General features: G+C 36.1%; 2 protein-coding genes across 2 annotated transcripts in view; both read left to right on the forward strand.

The window, feature by feature from the left end:
- Window positions 1–4786: 4786 nt before the first annotated feature.
- LOC104604605 (vacuolar protein-sorting-associated protein 37 homolog 1-like) lies at window positions 4787–13560 on the forward strand. The gene is made up of 7 exons (XM_010269038.3): window positions 4787–5053; window positions 6036–6272; window positions 9622–9709; window positions 12721–12760; window positions 12848–12894; window positions 12990–13110; window positions 13228–13560. The coding sequence occupies exons 1-7, from the start codon at window positions 5037–5039 to the stop codon at window positions 13386–13388; spliced, it is 711 nt and encodes a 236-aa protein (XP_010267340.1). The 5' UTR covers window positions 4787–5036; the 3' UTR covers window positions 13389–13560.
- A 2258-nt stretch (window positions 13561–15818) lies between these two features.
- Window positions 15819–22492, forward strand: part of LOC104604607 (uncharacterized) — a 39703-nt gene continuing 33029 nt past the window's right edge. Inside the window, exons 1-2 of the mRNA XM_010269039.3 lie at window positions 15819–16213; window positions 20384–20455. Coding sequence (XP_010267341.1) covers window positions 16031–16213; window positions 20384–20455 — 255 coding nt within the window. The 5' untranslated portion in view covers window positions 15819–16030. The remainder of the gene's footprint in view (window positions 16214–20383; window positions 20456–22492) is intronic.

Consider the following 22492-nt stretch of genomic DNA (forward strand, 5'->3'; position numbering starts at 1 on the left):
AACCCCACGTTAATCAAATTGACCAATGAATAAATTTTCACACATATATAGGACAAGTTAATAAACACCTTCTGATCACAATCAAATTATGACTGGATTTTTTCTGTCAAAAATTAATATAATTTGAATTTCCTGTTCACATTTGTTTGTCGGGGTTATTGTAGCTTGATCTCATATGTGCAACCAAAGGAGCTGAAGCATAGGTCCAAAAGCTCAATTACAACTACCTACCTACCTCTATTTTTATGAAAATTATTGACCGTTAACTTTAAAATCAGGTGGAGAGGGCTGAAAACAGAATACCACTTCATTGTGGTGGTAAGGAGGACCAAACTACAAAAGGGTTCACCACAGTCATATAAGAATCTGCATTTTTATTGGATTCTTGGGGCGGGTCATTTTGTAAGTTCATCCATTCATCCATGCATCACTATAACCATCATCATCACCTTTTTCATAGTCATCAATGTCAATGCCATTATTGTCACCATCTATTCATCTCTGAATGAACTTGAGAAACATTAACATATATAAGTCCGAGCGGACGGAGCCGCCTTCCACTTGAGGGATGAACACGGTCTTGTGAGCACTGAAGTCGATCTTCCCCCCCAACCTGTACCTTCCCTAAAACCACCCGTATTGGGTTGGATTTTCAGAAGTGAGTAGGATTGGCAAGTTGAGTCTGGAATTATCATCTAATTCCTTTTTATTTCCCATCATAAATAACACGAATAAACATCAAAATTTTCAATTATTTGATGGAAAGATGTATAAAACACAAACTATCAATTGTTCTTTTATCAACACAATTTCATATGCCTTCCAAAGATATATGGCTCTGAGCCGGAGGTTTAGTCCAATACCAAGCCTTCCTGTATCCATACTAATAAAATCCTAAAACTAAAACCTATTTCCACCTCAAAATCCATTAAGCGGATACCTGCTAGGTGATGGTAGTTGTCATCTCTGATCCACAAACTACCTTTTTAGTTAATAATTTAATATCTTGTTCTTGGCTTCTTGCAAATGGCGGCATTTGTGCTCCAATGGATGATGAGTTCACATCTTTGCCCCACAAGAAGCACCCCACAATGCCCCACAATACATCCCAACCTTGTATTGGGAACATCTCCCTATGCTCATCATCTCCCATATTTATCATGGAGAGATATGTTCCCAAAATAAGGTCAGAATATGCTGTGGGGCATTGTGGGGCGCAAATCTGAACTCATGGATGATGCCTATATCATTACTTGAATGGGTTCTTTTCATTCATCTCATCACCATTTTTATCGCTTTGTTATGTACAAACTGTTCATTAATTATTACAAAAGGCAATTGCATCAAGAATCTTACATACAGTAGCTTTTTATATAACTTTTCATAAAAAAAAGGCCATAATCCAGTGTTGGTCCCAGCAATATCGGGTCCTAGGTGGGAAGGGTGGACTAGATACAGTCTTAACCTTTGGCATTTATATTTATGCATAGTGATCGCTCTTGGACTTGAACTTACATTGTCATGTTTGTTAGCATTAGATTTTACCATTACATAGAGTATTGACCTTTAAATGGCATGTATCCATTCTAAGGGGGCACTTTTAAAAGAGGTATTGAGATACATTTTGGATATTCATGGATATAGTGAAAAAATAATCCAAGAATATGTAAACGAAACTTGAATAAAAATATTTAAAAAAAAAAACAAATATGAATTTTAGATGATAGTTTAGGTCATATGCCACTAATGTCCACAGGGAGAGTGCCCTAGGTTATAGGTTGTGTCTATCTATAGTAATTGCATTTATAAGTAAAGTTGGTCTGAATGCTGTACCTTTATAAAAAGTTACTAAAGAGCTTAAGGGAATTAAATGGATATTATCGAATTTGGATCCAATCCATTTGCCCCAAATTCATCTAAGTTTTAACCCCAACTATTTCAAAACTGCTAACATGAATTCTAATATTCTATCCCACCCATTACTTAACATATTCACAAAATGGCATAGTACTCTCAGTTATGAGCTAATCCGTTGGCTCTTCTATTTGCGTAAATAACACAAGGCTGGAGTCAACAAACATTTGAGAACAATTTATTAACAAATAAACATTTTAGAATGACAAAAAATGCATTAATTACAAATAAAAGCTATTTGTAACAAATAATTCAAATATCGTAATGTATTGATGCTTAACATACAATATGTATTGATCTTCGGGGTTGCTGATGCCACTTGGGATCTACCCTTACACAACCAAATATTAAGGGTGGATTCGAGTCGAGTCGAGCTAAATAGCTAACTATCCGAGCTCAGTTTGAGTCAAAAGCTCGAGCTCGACTCAATCTTGATTTGAGAAACTGAGCTATTCAAGCTCGGCTCGAATAGCTTAGTTGAAACTGAGCTATTATTATTATTATTATTATTATTATTATTATTATGTAGCTATTCAAGCTCGGCTTGAAGCTTAATTGAAATTGAGCCGAGCTTGAATAGCTTGTAAAGAACTCAACTTGTGGCCAACCCTATAATTAATAATGCGGAACTGGCATGTTCACTCATGATTGGTTGTGTAGGGTTTTACACAGTGTGGCGAGCAGTAGATCCATACTCCAACGATACATTGGTACTCAAAATTCAAAAGATGTATCAATTCTTTAAACCTTGGATGCAACCAAAACAAGCTAATGACCAACCAAAATAGGTCCATTTCTTTTCCTTTTTTTTCTTCTCTGTTTTTTAATCCTTAAATTTGCTGTCATTAGATGGATATATTGATTTATACACGACCAAAAATATCTTTATTTAACCCCAAGCTATTTGCAATTTTACTAAAGTTTAAGATTCCACATCCATGTATATATTTGCTATGTAGAAGAATAATATATATTACCAAAAAAGAAATTTCTATATTTTTTTTGAACTTTTAAACATTGAAGCTGGGCCTAAAATGGTACCAAATATATAGCTTTTCCATGTGGCTCACTTTTTAATGCAATTTTTGGATCCTGTGTTCTCATCTTTATATGAACTTTTAGTCTATTAGATCATTGTGTCCCTTCCTTTCCTTTTTTCCCCTCAAGGTTCAGCTTGATAAGAGTACAAACACAAATATGTAAGGTAAAAATATATACAAAATACATGGTATTGCACTCTACATGCTTGTATTTGTATTTGTAGTCCTTCCAAACCGAAGTTTAATGTCTTCAACAGAAACAAGTGAAGCCTGTAAGACATGATTCACAAATATTCCTTTTTTATAAGGTATAACCAGTCAAATCTTTCATTAAAGGGATGATGTTTATAAAAAAAAAATATATATGCATAGTGTACAACATTAACATAAAAAAGTATAAAGTTAGAAGTAACCAATATATAAAACTCCTTATCACTATTCTATGAAGGCCATCAACTCCCAATGTGTATATATCACACACATTATATAAATTATAGAGGATACTTGGATTGGTTTTGGCATAGATTGTCATAAAAGTTTAATCCAAACTAACATATATCATATATGGTTAATACTTATTTGCTTATGCATGCGTTCTTACACTAGCGACTAGTGTATGCATATAGTGTATGACTGTCTAAAAGTACTTGTAATTCAATGAATTTTATTCTTCTTTTTTCTTTTAAGCATGGATACAATCTCCCTCACTCATCTGACCACACGGGATTGGCATTGGTTGCCCCTCAAAAAATGAAGGCCCCATTTGGTTTGCTGGAATAAGGGTATGAAATTGGAATGGTCTATTTCAATTCCAACTATTTGGTTGGGCGGAATTGGAATCCCATTTCCATTATTGCTGGAATAGCATTCCCCAATTTGAGGGAATGGCCATTTCTCTACCCCCTCCCTTAGGAATGAAATCTCACTCATGTCAATTTTAATTCTCATTCTCATTCCTATCTGAACCAAACAGTTAATAGACTATAGGAATGGACCATTTCGATTCCGATTCCTACTATAAATCAAATAGATCCTAAGTTGGGATTTGTTAAACTTGTTTGTATTGCACTTGTCGTGCACTTCCGTTCAATTTATGACAAGTGTCCTACTAGATTTGTTTAAAATCAACGGAAAAGTACGGACAGGCCTAAATGCAGATTTTTGAATTCCCCTGCAAATCTATAAACATTCAGAAGGTCAAAAACCCACACTTTATGCCCTCATACCCACATTTGAATTAGCATCAATTCCAAACTGGCACCTATCCTAACTGTACTTTGGGCCTATGAATTCTGACTATGGATTGAATGGTCATTCTCCCTAAAATCAATGCATATGAGATCATACATACATACATATATACACAAATAGTTTTGACTATAATATTAGAAAATCTTGAAACCGGTAACGTTATCATAAGAAAGGTAATAACCAATCATATGGTATTTGGGCTTTACATAAATTAAATTGTATTTGTCAAAATTCACAAGAGATTTGGTCAAAGTCCTTCTAGTATCATATCTTCCCAGGTAGTTTTTCCTATGTCTTATAATGTCTATACATCTATATTATATAAAATGAATACTTATACATTTAAAATGCAGTGCTCTTATACTAATACATAAATGGGTAGAAATATGTTAATTCTTGTAACCAAACAGTTTTAAACTTGCAGGCGAAGAAATAGAAAGCTCAGCGTTGACGCGTGGAAAACACCGTGCTACTTCACCCCGTTCCATTTCTCTACGCATCGTTTCTCACACGGGGCCGTCTCCCAATAATATTGTGCCACGTACTACATATTCTAATTTCAAAGCTTTCAGAATTAATTCGTAATCGTGTAATTTCGTTTCAGCAGCATTAGAGGGCGAGCGAACGAGCGAAAGAAATCGTCTCTGCTTCGCGTTCCCATAAACAGAGACGATCTCCTCCTCTGTTCTCTCTATTTTTTATTCTTTTTTTTCTGTTCATTTTCGTTTTATTCTCCGCTGCAAGAATTGATTTCAGGGTTTGTCTTTTCCAAGTTCGAGATTCCTCTTTCTTGGGTTGAGGTCCTTGAGGATCGAAGGAGCCGTTTCAGCCATGTTCAAGTCCTTCTGGTATTCCGTCCCTCCTCCTTCTATTTACTTTTAGCCTTGTATCCTATTGGATACTTGATTTTGCATCTAATTTAGGGCTCCCTGTTACCTTCGAGGCTGAACCAGTTTTGAATTGTAAGACATCGCTTTTCCTTTTTGACCGAAAAGTTTAATCTAGTCTTTCTGTTTTGAAATCTTGCTTTTATTTTCTCTCAATTTTCATTATTTCTGTTCGGTTGTGTAATTAGTTGGTATTATGGTGCAATTTAACTTTTATGATTGTTTTGGGTTCCTTACTAACCGGAATTTGGCTTTTGGGTAATCTGCGATTCCCTATATTTGGATTTATCTACTGTTTATTATGATATATTTAGTAAAATGATGATTGTAATTCAGATTCTGGTTCTATATTTGGTTTATCATGTAATAGTAATACAGGTAATCTACCAATAATAAGTTTTTCTTTCACCATGATATGTAATTAATAGTTCTAATAGGTCATCACTAGTATCAATACTAACGCGCAAATATACGTTTTCAATAGCCTAAAGTAATACTTAATGCTATAACTTTCTTCAGCTATAATCCGGTAGTAGCTTTGCTGCACTAGCGGGTTTGCTGCATCTCTCTAGTTACTCAGTACTTCCATAGGGAATGTTGATATAGATTTATGGCTTCTAGTTCCGATTGGAAAATGAGGAACTAGATACGTGTGGCCCATGGTACCGTATTGCCATTCTTATTCTTTATGTACGCTGCTGGCCTGGGTTTAAAAGTATTTAAACCTCCTAACTCATACTTTATATGTTCTCTACCTACATCACCTTGTAGCTTATTCAAATCTAATAATCTTTGATATTGATGTCATTTTAGTCATATGTACACAATGCTGTAATTTATTGTGAAGCTCCCAATAAAAAAAATGTTGTGTTTTATTGTGAAGCTCCCAATAAAAAATGCTGTGTTTTATTGTGCATTGAAGCTCTAACACTGTCTAGTACAGGGGTTCTCAAGAGCAACAATCTCAGCCACGTCCTCGGGAGGTTACTGCACAGGCGTGGTATCCTCCTTCTGTTGTTAGCTCACCAGGTTCATCCCGTCCATCTACACCTGGCAGTAGCTCTTCAGCTTCTGCCAGCTTCAATGTACAAAGGCCTTCAGAACGGCCATATTCTGCATCACAAGGGCAACTTTCACATGCCGAAGCTGCGAGCATAATTAACTTGTTGAAAGACAAAAGGTAGAGGTTAAAATTCTTGATGTATTGTCTTATTTATCAGTTAGACGAGTTAGACATTTCCTTATGACATGCTTCTGAAAAGTGGAATTTTTTGTAGATGGATCATATATATCTAATAGCTACATGAAACCCTTCTACTCTAACCTTTACTGTAGGCTACAAGAAAGACGTTAAGCCTCTCCATTGAATAGATGACCCTTTGGACTGCCCGTCTGTGCGGTAGTGTGGTATTCATACTCTGCTTACCACCATGCATTGGACTTGTTCCTGGTGACTCCAACCATTGACATTTAAATAAGTCAACCATTGAGAGAGAGTTTTGGTTTTTCCACATTGGTAGGGTTTGTTGTGCTGCAACTACCACATGAAGAGAGGGTAATAAGGCAAACAGATATCTGCCTTTTGTAAATTTTGGGCCGGGTTCTGAATTTTTGATATCTTGAATGCCATGCTTATCAGGCACCTTTTTGAAATCAAACATATTTGCATAAGCTGTTACCTTTCTCTCTCTCTCAAAACAAGGAAAATATGTATAGCCTTTTTGGCCAATCTTTTAAACTGCAAGATTAGTATTCTTGAGATGTTCATGTGTGTTTACTAGATGATCATTTTTTTATCAATTACTAGATGACCATTTAACAAATCCATTCCAATAATTGACATTTTGATTTTCATTCACATTTCAGAACACTCTTCACAAATGTGATGCAACCAACAAAATTGTTTAGAATTGGTTCATGAGATAGTTTATAGTTATTGACCATTGCTTAGAATTGTATATGATTTTTTGTGATTTGAAACTTAGGAAGTTAAACTGGTTTCTTTATTATGCTAAGATAACCTCAAGTTTGGCTCAAATACCACTTAATAACATGTTGACAACAAATTGATGACATGAAATTGATCACTCTGTAGGAACTAGTTTATACACATGAAAAATGCAAAAGTGGTATTGAATTTGCCTCGATAAGATGTGAATAGTAAATTAGTTGTTGGTTAATTGCATCAACCAAACAAGGGTTTTGCCTAGAGGTATGGTTGAAGTGTGGCTGTGTAATTACAAATAAATATCATCTGAAGATTAATTGTGTCAAGGATTTATATGGGGAGAACAAGGTTAATGGATTTTTTAATATTTGCAGATAAAATAATAAATAATCCATTGGCATTTCTGGAAATGCCAATGGTGATTGATGATGAAAAGAGCACTATCACAAGATTTGGGGAGTGTATGCACATTCATGATTTCGAAAATGCATTTGCTAGGGTTACTTTTTTGGGTCACATGGGAGGCTTGGTTGCAGCATACTCAACCCCTAGGAATTGAAAAAATTGTGGTTGAAGGAGACTCAGCTCCTTAGGCACTCCAACCAGTGTTGTCAGACTATGACTGGACTGGATGGTTAATGAGGTGATTTAGTGACCTAGGACCTATCCAGGTCATGGTCAGAGCAAGCTAACCATCTGGATAACTAGTAAAACCGTGGCCCACTGAGCATTCTGGTTTTCTATCTTGTCCAAGTCATACAACATTGACTCCAAATATTGACCACCCAGACAAACATCTCATTCAGCTAGATTCGAAGATCAGGTAGCTTGTTAGCAGAAGGTTTAGCTAGGCAAGAAGTTGCTAGAGACTGTTTGATTGGTGGACTTTCTGGGCTAGTCATTGCATTCTGAAAATATTTTTTGGTCAGCCTGTATATGGCTGTTTTATATTTTGTTTATACTTTTGCCTCCTCTTCTCAATATTAGAACAGGAAGGGTTTGTGTATTTCTGAAACACTTATATGATTGAAATTCTTTGACTGTATTTACTAGTAAAGAAAAAAATACAGTGTTTATAAGGTTGTTCTTAACTGAGACTAAATCAGAACATTTGTTGTAAAAAATGTGACATTTTCTTTCCTTCCATAGAGTTCACAAGATCGCAGCTGGAAAAGTCCTCCTTAGCAGTTTGCCCCTTCTGTTCAAACCCGTGATTATCCACCCCTGCAGAAGCTGAAGGACTCTCAGGTGGGCAAGAATGTACACCAAAACAGGACCAAGCCATTTCCCACAATTGATGAGAAAAGCTACAATGGATTAAGAGGTGAGTGGAGGATTCAGGGACCTCATTGCATAAAGGACACAAGATGCTAGGAAAGGCATCCCCCTTCTGATCAGCCAGTCTGAAGTTAGGCATCTACCAAGAGCTGTAGTCCAAACTAGGAAGGCTGTTTTTGAAGGGATGTGGGGACTCCAGATTAAAGCCCAAGGGAAATCATTGTCCTGTCCAGACAAGAGGTTACTGTAGGAAGACTGAATCGAAAACTTGCCTGGACTCTCTCACGATCCAATTCTTTCATCATCAGTTTGAGAGTTGTACTTTATATTTCAAATGAGGCTAAACAACTCACTCATTGGGATTTCTTCTAAGAGTAGGGCCTCTGATTACTTCACCATTTCACCAAATCAAAGCAGTCTTCAACTAAGCTTCCATATCTTGGGCAGTATCAAAACGAGAGGGAAATCTTCCTCACAAATCAAAATTCTCACACCATTTATCATGCCAGAATTTTATATGATTGCCTTTGCCAACCTTGTACCTGATGCCCTTCAAGAAATCAGGATGAACATCAGGAATATTACTCCAAAGAGAACTCCCTTGTGGGAAAGCCAGGGGCCTGAGTCCCAATCAAGGCTTTTGAGCCCATACTTCTGCAATAAGTATGTAGTGATACCTTTTTCTAAAACTTTAGATTTCTACCATACCATTAGTACAACCTACCAATATTTCACAGAACTTTAATGAAATTTTGGTGAAACTAGGAGCCATGTTTTAGGGTATTAGAACTAGACAACCTATCAAGACAAGGTAAGACCTTTCAGACCTTTCACTCAAATTAGGAATGGGAGCCAATAGCAAACTGAATGAAAGAATTCAACCTATCAAGACAAGAAGCAACCCATGATGTCCAGATACCTGTACATGCCTAGCATAGTAGTGTCAAATATGATAGCGGATACTGCTTAGACACTTCTAGGTGCACTCTATGGCATTAACACTTTTAAAATATGTATTAACAAATTATACTAAAAAATCTGCACATGTTAGAAATTTAACTAAATTTGGAAAGACAATAATATTGAAAAATGGCATTTACCTTAAAAAACTAGATATTACCCATATCCGTATCCAGGATTTTGGAAAAAAGAGAGTATGATTATTTATTCATCAGAGTGGTTTCAGGAGTGTATTAACGAATTCTTGAGGTTGTATCTGCAGCCATTTCATTCTTATTCTAATATGTATTTGTAGGTGGTGATTATCATCTCATTCTATTGTTTTGTGATTGGTTTCCTATAGTGTTGATGAATTGCGAAAGCTTTTGTCTGACAAGGATGCATATAATCAATTATTGCTATCACTTGATCAAGTGAGAACACAAAACAATGTAAGTTGCAAAGTTCACTTTTTATGTTTGTCTGGCTACATTGAAACTCCTTTGTAATTTTTCATATATTTCTTGCTATACATAAAAAATAAGTTGTAAATTAACTGTATATACAGTGTCTTTTATAATTCTCCACTCAAGAAGAATATATTATTTTGCATGAAGTGTGGAATTGGTGTTGCAGAGACTCCAGTCAACTTCACAACTATTATTGCTGGTGTTGGTGATGTTGTTGTTGTTACATTATTGTTATTATTATAAGAATAAAAAGATGTGATATTATCAGGTCAGTCTAAAATTAGCAAGATAGAACAGGGATTTGACTCTGAATCATGCCTGAAAATCTAGTGCTTCAGTGAATGAGTCTGGAACCATCATATGGATAAGATAAACAACAAACCAAGGAAAGTAAAAGAGATAAGAACATGAGAGAATTATTCAAGTGCCAACTTTGCACCCTGTTCTTTCTCACCCTTCTGATTATAATATGATAGGATTTCAATGCCATTGGTGTAGGAGTACTTACAGATGTGCTACTGCAAACCTTGAGAACTTCTTAAGGGAGCAAGGAACTCCAGCATGACCTTTCAGTGAATAGGAAGAAATTGTATAAACCTGAAGATAATCTTTCATAAAGCATAAGAGAAACTTTTTTTCCCTACCTGGGAAATGGTTGTGAACATTTCCTCTTGAGTGGAAAAGTTTATAGAACTCAGTAATTAAGCATAGATATGTGATGCACAATAATGAATGGGATTCAAGGCCAGTAAACAATGCCAACCAACATGGTCATCTTTGTCTGTTTTTCTATGATGTATCAAATATGATGTTATTTCATCCAATGAAATCAGTCTGAGGAAGATTTGGTGGGTTGACACTGTCCTTGACTGAGTTCTTCCTAAACTCTACTTAATATACAACCTTTTTGGTTACCTGTTGCTTCTTATGCCCACTCTGATGCAACTAGTGTTTCATGAAATGTGGGTTCTAGTAGAGGCTTGAGACACTATTAGAATAATGATGCCTCAAACTATTTAGGGAATAGGGATTAACATTTGGCTTGTTTGTCTGGATATTCGGTATCAAGAGGAAGATCATATGGAGATGCCTTATACTTGTAATCTTGTAGGCTGTGTGGAAGGACTGAAGTTTGAAGTATTTCATATTCAAGCCCCCTCTTATGAGTTTGATGCATGTAAAGGGTCATCTATTGGATTTAAGAATTTGACATTTTTAGTGACATCTTAGTTGAGTTGCTGTTGAGAGTGGTTTTATTGAAGCAAGATTTCCTACTTGGATTAACATTGACATGGGGCAGGTGGTTCCTTTCTCATCAGCATGTTATTAGGCTTAATTTTGATGGAATACTCTTTGGGAAGAGGAAGCCCTGGTGCATGTATTCTTCTAGGCTGCACGGGATGAGTGAAATTTTAGAGCATTTCATACTCAAGCCCCTCTTATGAGTTGATGCATGTAAACAGCTATTTATTGAATTTAAGAATTTGGCATGTTTAGAGACATCTTAGTTGACTTGCTGCTGAGAGTGGTATTTTTGAAGCATGATTTCCTTGGATTAACATTGACATAGGGCGGGTGGCTCTTTCCTCGTCAGTTTGTTAGTATGCTTAATTTTGATGGAATGCTCTTTGGGAAGAGGAAGCCTTTGTGCTTTTGGGAGGTGGATTTTTTTGGGAAGTGTATTTGTGGTTTGTTTAGGGACAACATGGGTGTAATTATTCTATTTTTGGACAGGGTGGAAAAGGTATTTTGGTTAGGGTGAGCATCTTAATCCTTAGGATTGTTTTCATATTGTGTTTTGAGAACCTTATTGTTGAAAGAAACAACTACCAGAGCCTTCATTAATGAAGCGAAAGAAAATCTCTGCTATTAAAACCTGATAGCAGGGGGACAAAATCATATAGTATAGAGGGTGGGACTAGGTAAGCGGAAGAATGGCTTAGTAATAACACTCAAGGAGCCTGGCAATATTGCCATACCTTGAGGCAAGCCATTGGCATCAATGATTCATTTGCAAGGCAGGGGATTAACAGGGAACAATTGTATTTGGGGGTTTGCAATGCAGCTTTCATTCATAAGACAGAAAAAAAGGGTTAGGTAGCAGTTGATCACCTAACAATATGGGGCTTATACCATTACTCATCCAAAAATTTAATAAAATAAAAAACAAAATCTTACACCATTTCTCATAAAAAAATAAAAAAAGATCATACAGTACAATGTACACAGCTTAAAGCTGACAAAGCATACCTGATATGAGGATCCACCTGAACAAGCTATTCAGGCTGGAAAGTAAAGCCTTAGCCTCTCTAATGAGAAATCTAGGTGCCAAGGGCTAACCTCCATCAAGAAATCCAATCAATACAATGCAATCACCTTCAGCCCCTGCAATGGAAGTCTTCTCGGTATTTCACTTGAAAGCTCCTGTTTTTTTCACTTTAATGCTTAAATTTTCACTGGTGGGAAACTATAGATGGCTTTGACCTGGTTTCTGAGGAGTGAGGACAGGATGCCTAGAATCCTGGAGAGTAGAGAGCAATATGGCCTAAAATTATGCATTTTAGCATTTGGCGTCTCTTATTTAATTTTAGCTGATGTGCTTAAGCATGGAAGGATTGGTGCTTCTCTCCTATATTGTAGCCCATGTTGCAAAATATACCATCTAGTTTTATGACAGTTTAATTCTTAGAAAATATCTGCAAGTTCACTCTTCTCGATGAAGCTAGCATATAATGAGAGATTTGCAAGTATGGTTACGATGAATGGACAAATCAGTATCCTTGCCTTCATTAAGGATGTGCTGAAATAAGCTTCTATTTTGAGGCCCAAGGGGTTGTGTGAATGCACTTTGCTCAAAATTATTTTGTCTCTTGTTAATGGAAATTTGAAGTTTTTATTTCTAGTTTGGTTTTTCTTCTGTAATTGCTAATTATTATCTTTGAAATACCATGCTGCATTTTCCTTGGTTATTAATATTATTTGTCTCTTGTCAGGTACGGGATGAACTTCGGAAGGAAACTCTGCAGCTTGCAAGTAAGTTTTTGCAGATTTGCATGTACTATATTTTCTAGGTAGTTGGATCATATATAGATGGGAATACTAATACATCTTTTAAAATAGGGGAGAACTTGGAGAAAGAACCACGCATCTTGGAGCTTAGGAACCAGGTGAGCACTTGCAAACTCAGTTCTTTTTTTCATAGCTTGTGAGCTGGTTCTGAATTTCCGATGGTGATCTCTGTTTCTTGTATATGGAATAACAGTGCAGAATTATCCGGACAACAGAGCTAGCTGCTGCCCAGGAGAAACTAAATGATCTTGAAAGACAGAAGGAAGAAACACAGAAGTTCTTTTCTGCTTCTAGCTTGCTCCAGAAGCTTCAAGGTAAACAAAAATAGGTTTTGGTTCATTATCTATAATTAATAATTCAGTGAGAGATACCTTCATTGTGACTGGTAGAAAAGTTGTTTTGAGATGATTAATCTGGTTTGATTTGTGTAGAGGCAATGAACAAGGCAGAAGAAGAATCTGAAATTCTTCACAGGCAACTGCTAGATAGGGAGATTGACCTGCCGGCTTTCATACAGAAATACAAGAAGGTCCGGATAACTTATCATAAACGGGCACTCACCCATCTTGCAGCCAGGGCATCCTGTGTATGACTCAAAAAATGTGCAGAAACATTATTTTCGTAGTGTCCAAATATGTGCAGAAACATGAAGGAAGGGATGCTTGCTTTTTATAGTGTCTCAGATGATACAATTGCTTGTGATTGGATTGGAACAAAATGTATCTTATTTCTGCTTCTATGTCTTCTCAATTTGTGTGCCTTCATCCTTCTTTCTCTCTCCAACATGAGCAGCCTTTGAGGTTTTGGTTTCATTTGAATAATAGTTATTGGATGGCTGGAAGTTGAGAAAGATTCTGAAATTGCTTAGGAATTTTCCAAGGAAGACACAATTCACAAGCAATTTGAATTTTCCAAGGAAGACAATATTTGTGTCCAAATATTTAATTTTTGCTTTCTTCCCCCCCCCCCCCCCCCCCCAAAAAAAAAAGGCAGCAGCCAGCAGGGGTAGTACCACAAGTCACTAGCAATTTGAAAAGGCCTTACCTCTTCGTTGTGTGCTGTGTAGATGTACGGCTAAACAGACCTGGGCCAGGTCTAGACACAAAGCTTACACCTGCTTGGACCGGGCTAGTGAGGGCCGTATGAAAAAACTTTTGACAGTCCGAATCATGGTGGAGGATAAGGCCTTACCTCTTCGTTTCTGAAATTTTGCATGTTGGATGATGCCATGAAAAAGCTGTTTATGTACAAACCAACAGTAAGGTTCAATAGGAGAACTTAACAGTGGAGATGGGCCATCAACTTCATTTCAAGCGTGCATGCTGTAACTATTGTTGTTTATGGGGTAAAGTTTGACAGTCCAAAGCTCTATAAGGATCATTTTTACATAATGATGATCTTTTTTTATAATTCTAGTCACTAATTGTTCTTTTTTAGTGCTTTTCCTGTTTTTCTTTTTTGGGTTTTCCTATCTTATAACCCAAAAGGCCAAAAATAAACCTCAATATTTTGATGTGTTAAAACATTATTTTATCTGTTTTTTTTGGGGATTTTATTAGTTATTAAAATTTCAATTAATCACATTAAGGACATTATATGGTGTACTTAATTTTCATCCATTCACATTTTATAAGATATACTCTTTATTAAAAACTTTAGTAACAATATAACATTAAAGATGTCATTATGATATATCACTTTATCATTGATTCTTTTATTTTTTAGTTACATTCAACAATTTCCATAAAATGCACCATGGATTTTGCCTATAGTTTCAAACCATTTTAATCATGATATGCAATATTAATGTCATTTTAGTTCGTGTAGTTTATTAGTAAATTAGATACTCGCCCTTTGTAGTTTTGAGTCAAGTTACTCATTCTACTTATCCATAACGGCAGTCAATTTTAGTGACATAAAGTATTTGTGTGTGTTTTAAAACATTTTTAAGTCTATATTACCCTTTTATTAGTACTTTCTTATAACTCTATATGGGCAAAGATATTTTTATTCATACTTCTCAAAGGGACAAATATTTTTATCTACAAATATGTTAGGGCGATAATGACAAATTTTAAAATAAAATTTGGAATGGTGGAACTGTATATAGTGTCTATACATAAGAATACTTTTGTCAATCTCAAAATATATAATTTGGAGGCAAGACTAATATTTATTTATAAGTGGACCATATTTCTATCTTAGTTTCGTTTATTTTTTCGATTAATCAACTCCATGTAGTTTTACAATTTTATTTTGTTCTTTCCATTATTGAAAGAATGCTTCCCTCTTGTTTTATCATATATATACCTCAACCCTAAATTCTAAACTCCAAATCTTGTACCTTAAGTTATAAACTCTAAAACCCTAAAATTAGTGTATAAAAGGCATTTAATTGGATGCATTCCTCTAATCAGGTAGGAGTCAGTTCTTTTAGTAGTTTCATCAACAAAGGGAAGTTAATAAGTAAACCCAATAAAAGGTCTTAATTGAAAAGCTTATTGCTTTAGCCCTTTAGTGAATAAGTTTTTAAGGGAGTTGGATAGATCACTATATTCTTCAAAGATTTATTATTTAATTATTCTAATAACTAAAAGACAGCAAAAAAGGTTTTTTCAGTTTAATAACTTAAAGTGTTATCAAATAGCCCCTTAGTATATGACTCAAAGCTCAATAAGGTATGATATAAATAAGTGGTTGTTTTGACTTTCAACTAAGTTTATAAAGACAAAATTTATAGTTTTTTTTTTTATTTTTGTTTGATTAATGAAACAATACGGAAATGAGTGTTTTTGGGCTCGATAGATTCCATTTTAATTGATGTGACCGCAATTAAATTAGATAAAACCAATTATCTTCTTTAGACACGGTCTATAAAGACTATCCGATCCATAAAGAGGTCTAATCACATCTTTTGGCGTACATCGGAACCAATCAGTCACACACAAACAAACAGCGGACGCAGTTTGTTTGTACTGATAGCATTTCTGATTTCTGATTCGTAAGCAATACTACAGATATTTGTACTGATAGCATTTCTGATTTCTCATACTACAAACGGTCAAACACAAGAGAACATAATAAACCGGACGCAGTTTGGTCAGAAAACCACTGTCGACCCAAACAAACAGCGGTTCGAACTTCGAAGCAAACAGAGAAAGAGCTATCAAATTACCAGCTCTGAGCTCTCCTGGTCTTATTCTGTGGGAGACGGGTATCGAACTCGGAAGTTCGATGATGGAGAATCTTCCTCAATCGCTCTCTCTAAACCTTCCTTTTGCGAACCCAAATGCTTCTTCTGCTAACCCCAGCGCTGCTCTGCTTAAGAAACACCGTAAAATGGCTTCGGCCGAGCAGTTGGTGATCGATCTAAACAACCCTGATCTCAGAGAAAATGCTCTTCACGAGCTCTCAAAGGCAATTTCCTTTTACCTTTCACCCCAACAGTGACTGCATGCTTTGTTAATAGGAGGACCAACTTATTTTATGTTGTTAAACTTGTAGTCTCTATCTGTCATTCCTGTTGCTTGATTGTTGTCAATTATGTGATTTTATCATTTAAATCTATGAACTTTAAGGCACTGTTGAAAGCGTTTAATGTAGCAGATATATGCTGTTCCTCAAAATCTAGATAGTCTGTTATATTTTATTACTTTTAATTTCTGCGATGCTCAAGTGGCATTGATGGAGCTTGATTGAAACAAATTAAAAGTTATCATTCTTATGAGATGGAAATGGAAGGACTTTTTTACCATCTATATCTTAATGCATGCTTGTTGTTTTATGTTAATTGATTGATATATGCTCACTGGAAACAAAATCCTCAAATGAATCGCTCTTTGTTTTATGTTAATTGATTTAATGATCAATCACTCTTTGCTATGTTACAATAAACCGAATAAAAAAAATCCTCAAATGAATGTCTGGAAGGGATCTTATGTAGTTGGAGTTCATCTCAACCATTATCATGTGTATTTATCCATTTATTTGGAATAGGATCCATATGATGCTTGCAGTAGAGGGATAATTTTTGTGGTATGTAATCTAATGATTTTGGAATTGGTCTAATTGATAGAGAGGTAGGACAATTAAATTAAACGGTTACTATTTACTTGGTGTAATAATAAAATCTTGGGCTGGCAAGTGTAATGACATAGGTTTGAGGCGGAGGGCGGTCACTTTGTGTGAAAAAATGATGAAGGTTAGGACTGTACTCAGTCTATAGCTGGGACCAACATTAGGTACTGGCCTTTATTTTCATGCTATAAGTATTTGGAACCATGTGGATGGAGCAAATACTTTCCAATTTTCTTTTATGCATTGGAAACCATATAAATTCTCTCAATAAGTTTCATCATTTAATGTTGAGTAGTGCTAATGGTATGATGGCATAAGATGCACAAATATGTCTAAATCCTCAAAAAAATACAAGCCATAAATAATCCCAAACCCCTATTTATTATCACAAAAACAGCTGTTTAGCATTTTCCTTTTTGTTATATAGGGGTACAATAACTTATAGCCAGGGTTTTGTAGACTCTCCTAATAGCTGAAACGTCCATCTTGGACATGTTTTTGTATTTTGACACTACATAGATTCTTGAGGGATGCGTTTGTTTAACATATTCTTTCTCTCCTTATTTGACATAATTTAACAACTAATGTGCACAAGAAATTCCATTTTTTCCTGTAAAACATTATTAAGTAAATAAGATAAACTTTTAAACCTATTTTTCTGAGAGAAAGGTAACTGATTTCATTAAGAAAAGAGGAGGGTACACAAGGTGTACAAAATATAAAGAAAAGAAAAACAAAAGCAGGGATCAGACCCTTAGGAATTATACAGGAGGAAACTTATCAGAGTACAAATCTTCTAACAGAGCACCTAATTTTGCTAGTCCATCTGCAATAGCATTAAATTCCCTTGGAATCCAAATCAGGTTTGCATTAGAAGCAGTCAGTACCCTTGCCTCCATCAGAAAATGTCTGAGTCTCCATGGCCTGGTCTCTTGTTTTCCTAACCATATTATGGTGTTTGCTGAATCGCCTCCAATGGAGAGGTTCTGAATACCTAATCTGTTAATTATTCTGATCCCTGTAAGTGCAGCCATCACTTCTGCCTTGGTAGAGTCTGCTATGCCTATTGGCCCACTGTACACCCAGCAGATGTTTCCATTTTCATCCCTTAGAACTCCTCCTATGCCAGCAGCACCAGGGTTGCCTGAAGCACTTCCATCAAAACTTAGAGTCCAAAGGCCTTGCCTTCCAAGAATTGGACTCCTATAGGTGGGTGGGGAGGGAGGGGAGGAGAACAGGAAATTACCAGCATTCCTGTTGAGATCATTTATAGAGTCCTTTGAACTTATCTGTGCTGGAGGCCCACAGATTACAGAGGTGGTTAATGTGAGATAATAGATCACTCTTTGACTTAACCTTGTTCTCAAATAGCCGATTATTTCTTTCTTCCCACACTCCCCAAGGTACAGCATGCAAAACTATCTGCCAGTACACCTTTTCTCTCTTACTCAGACCTTTTCCTTGCCATTGATGAATCAGATCTTGTAGGTGATTTGAAGCCACCCAGCTGTACCCAACTAGTTGTAAGAAATGATTCCAAATAAACCTGGTTTCCTGACAATGAATGAAGAGATGATCAGTTGTCTCCCCTTCTCGAAGGCAGAGTATGCAGGCATGAGGGGAGATAAAAAGTCTGCCAAGACTTTTCTTTTTCAGAAGCTCGCATGTGTTTATCTGATGAAGATAGGCCTCCCAGACAAAGAAACATACTCCAGAGGGGATAAATTTGCACCAAACCTTCTTGAAAGGGAAACAACAGTCCTGCTCTCCTGCAAGCAAAACCTTGAAGAAAGATTTGGAAGAGAACTCGCCAACAGGGTGAGGTTTCCAAGCACGGGAGTCTAGGGAGTAAGGGGAGATGTAGACTTCTCTTAGAGAGTGGACAAGTTCAGTTATCACTGATCTCCGAATCCCTTGAGGGCCTTCTAAGTTTCAAGTTTATGTTACTCTCAGAGGGGGAAGAGGGGAGGCACTGGGAGATGGTAGCTTCTTTGTTAAGAGTGAGGTTAAAAATTCTAGGGTAAGAATCTGCTAAGGTGGCATTCTAGTACCATTACCCACTTTAAACCTTAAAAAAGGACAAAAAAATTTGTAGGTAGAGATGATACCTTTCCAGGGGCTTGAGGAAGCTACTCGGTTTGAATGAATGTTGCAGTCCCAACCATTTTTGTTCAACCCATACTTGCTGGTGATGACAGCTGCCCAGAGAGAAGTTGTTTCCGTAGGGAATCTCCAAGTCACTTTCCAAGAAGAGCAGTGTTCTTCTCCTTCAAGTGTCCAATCTCCAACCCTCCAGCCTCTTTAGGCTTACAGATCTGAGCCCAATTCACTAGATGACTCTTTTTCTTTCCTCCACCTTCCCAAAGGAAGTCTCTTTGGAGTTTTTCAATCTGTGTTCTGATTATAGTAGGAACCTGAAACACTGAGAGAAAGTATATGGGCAGATTTGCTAGAGCAGCCTTAATGAGGGTGAGTTCTCCCCCCTTTAGAGAGAAAGAAGCGTTTCCAAGTTGCTAGCTTCTTTTGACATATTTCCAATATTGGTTCCCAAAATCTTGGAATAAGTGAGGGGAAGGTTTTCCACTTGGCCGTTCAGAATTGCTTGGAAGCTTTCCAGAAGAGCTCCATCGACTAAATTTATAGCCACTATACTATTTGAGTAGTTAACCCTCAGTCCTGTGACTAGTTCAAAGCAGTTTGGAACCCTTTTCACATTTATTATATTCTCCATGTCGGCTTCCAGGAAGAGAATAATGTCGTCTGCAAATTGGAGGTGGGAAGCAATTAGGGCATCTCTTCCTACCTCAAAACCTTTAATTAAATTTAAACTTTTAGCCCTGTCTACAGGCTGGCTGAAAACATCCATTACCAAATTAAAGAGGAAAGGGGAGAGAGGATAACCCTGTCGAAGTCCTCTACTTGCTTTAAAATAACCTTTGGGCTCTCCATTCAGTAAAATCGAGAACCAGGTTGAAATGATGCAGCTTTTTATCCACTTCACCCAATTAGAACCGAAACCCTTTAGTTTCAGAACTTGGAGAAGGCAGTCCCAATCTACTCTGTCGTAAGCCTTTTCTAGATCAAGTTTAACAAGGTTACCCGGCCTGCCCCTCTTCCTTCTCTCTTCAACACATTCATTTGCTATTAAAATGCTGTCCACAATTTGTCTACCTTTCACGAATGCAAACTGGTTAGGAGAAACTAGATCTCTTAGGACTTCTCTAATCCTTTTTGCTAACACCTTAGCCAAGAACTTTTAAACCTTTTCTATACTTTTATATAGACCTGTCCATGAGTCCTTTTTTTGGCATCATTGTGTGCGATTCCCAGACGCATTCATGTCCATGCAACACTCATGTAGCTCCTTTCTGCTAGCATTTGTCTTTAATGTTATTAGCATATGGGAAACCATTCATGTCTTTATTATTTGTATGGAACAAACTATGGAATTTTTCCTCTTTGCTTTTCTTTTTTCTCAATTGATGACTGATTTTCCTTTCCAACTTTCAGAAGAGAGAAATATTTCAAGATTTGGCCCCATTGCTGTGGAACACACCTGGTGCTATTGCTGCACTCTTACAGGTATGCTTATTTCCCTTCACTAATGCTGGCCAGACTACTATGTCTTTGAATCGAGAGTGGAAGGCTTATCAGGAAAGAGAGAAGTATTTAGCATGGATTGGTTAAAATAACAATTAGATTTGAGTTTCTACTTCAAGGAAACCACTGGATTTGGAGTTAAGAGCTATGGACATGCCAAACTCCACTCATGTAGAAGAGTAGATGGTGGGGCCAATTTCTATGGTATATTAGATATTTAGATTAATACTCCACTTTTTTGTTTTACATTCCATATAAAATTTCAAAACAAGTCATCATGGATGGATTAACTTAAACTAGCTACAAGACAAAGGTTGTATGCAATACTAACTAAAACAGTTATGGATAACAAGAAACAATAACGGATGCAAACATAGGGGCAACAGTTTGATAAATAATCTCTACAATAATGGCTGCAATGCATGCTTACGTTAACACTTATTATTTATATAGAATTTGGTAAATAACCTTCGTAGGCAATGACTCACTGATTTATTAACTCAAACATATTCCCTTATCCTAATTCCTCTCCTAATCTTAATCTTTTTCTCATTCTATACATACGCGTGAATCCTTCAAATCCTTCCAAATGATTCTGTATTTTCTAATATTAATCCTTCATAATCATAGTCATAGATTTTTTTTTTTGAGAAAAGGTAATGTATTAAAGAAGGCAAAATGATATACTAAGCCCCGCTCAAAAAGAGATTGAAGCAGGGGAAGGAAACTAAAGAGCTAATTACATTTATGATCTAGATACAAAAAGAAATTGCTACGTACATTTTATTTCTTTAGAAATCATTAGGATTTTTATACAAGTTATGTACTTACATTTATTCATAATCTCTCTCTAAAATTGAGAAACTATTGTTAATGCATACATCACAAAAAGGAAACTACATATGTATGTATTTACAAATATGCACATGCACTCTGGTGACAAATCTTGAATCCAGGAGATATTAATTTTTGTTGCTCGTGTGTTACCTCAAGTCCTTGATTTTAATTTTTACTCTATGCTTTGGACACTTGGGTTGACTAGTGGTTTATCTAATTAGTTGGTCATCAATTAACCTGATCTGGCCTAATTAATGCTTTGTTTTCCCTAGCATCTGCATCATGGGCATTGATCAACTAGTAAATGATGCAGTATGATTTTGAACTGGTTAGTCATTCTCTGGTTGACACTTTTGCAACACTGTGTTTAAGTTAACTTTCATGCATGTTGTTATCCAAGTTGCTTCTTGCTAGATTTTGGTGTTAAGGAAGAAATAAGTTAATTAGGAAGGTGGAAATGGTGGCGTATGATGATTTGGAGGTTACAATACAACAATAAGATCTGAAGAATTGCTATGTTAGCTAATTGGATGCCATGAGTGCCAAATGAGGTGGCAATCAGTTACATATAACAAAAATGAAGTGACAATCAGAGAGGATTAATAAGGGTAAATAGGGGGCAAATGTACTGGGCTCAGTTGTAATTGTTGTTTTCTAGGGGTTTTTACCCCTTTTCTTGCATTCTTATTCTGCATATTTGTTTATATTAATGAAATGAATTGAGGTTACCTATCCAAAAAAAAAAAATCAGAGAGGATTAATCAATTCTATTAAACTCTTCTAACAAACTGGGAGTGCAATCAAGAAATTCAATTTCCAGCTAAAATTTACAAACAAGTCACATTTCACATTGGCATTGTATTCAATGCAGAAAACACTTTTTTAACTGCATGAAGAAAGCTTCAAATATAAGAAATTTTGAAGGAAAGGCAGGAAGCAAAATGAAGTTTTGTTTGAGAGTTGGATCAAAGTTGATGGAATGGCTAGTGATTCTTCCAGTTTTCAAAGACATGCCAAAAGAATATTTTGGGGCAGGTTTTTGGACCACTTTAGAAACGAAACCTGTTGGGGATGCTTGAGAGTTTTTTACTATATTGAATTTCTTTTGTTTTGATATCCTTCAGTTGGTGATTCCACATCACCTTATTGTTGTAACCCACTTTTTTATTTTAATGAAAATTT

Source organism: Nelumbo nucifera, chromosome 6 (genome assembly GCF_055504915.1).
Source record: "Nelumbo nucifera cultivar China Antique chromosome 6, China Antique-T2T, whole genome shotgun sequence".
Taxonomy (NCBI): Eukaryota; Viridiplantae; Streptophyta; class Magnoliopsida; order Proteales; family Nelumbonaceae; genus Nelumbo; species Nelumbo nucifera.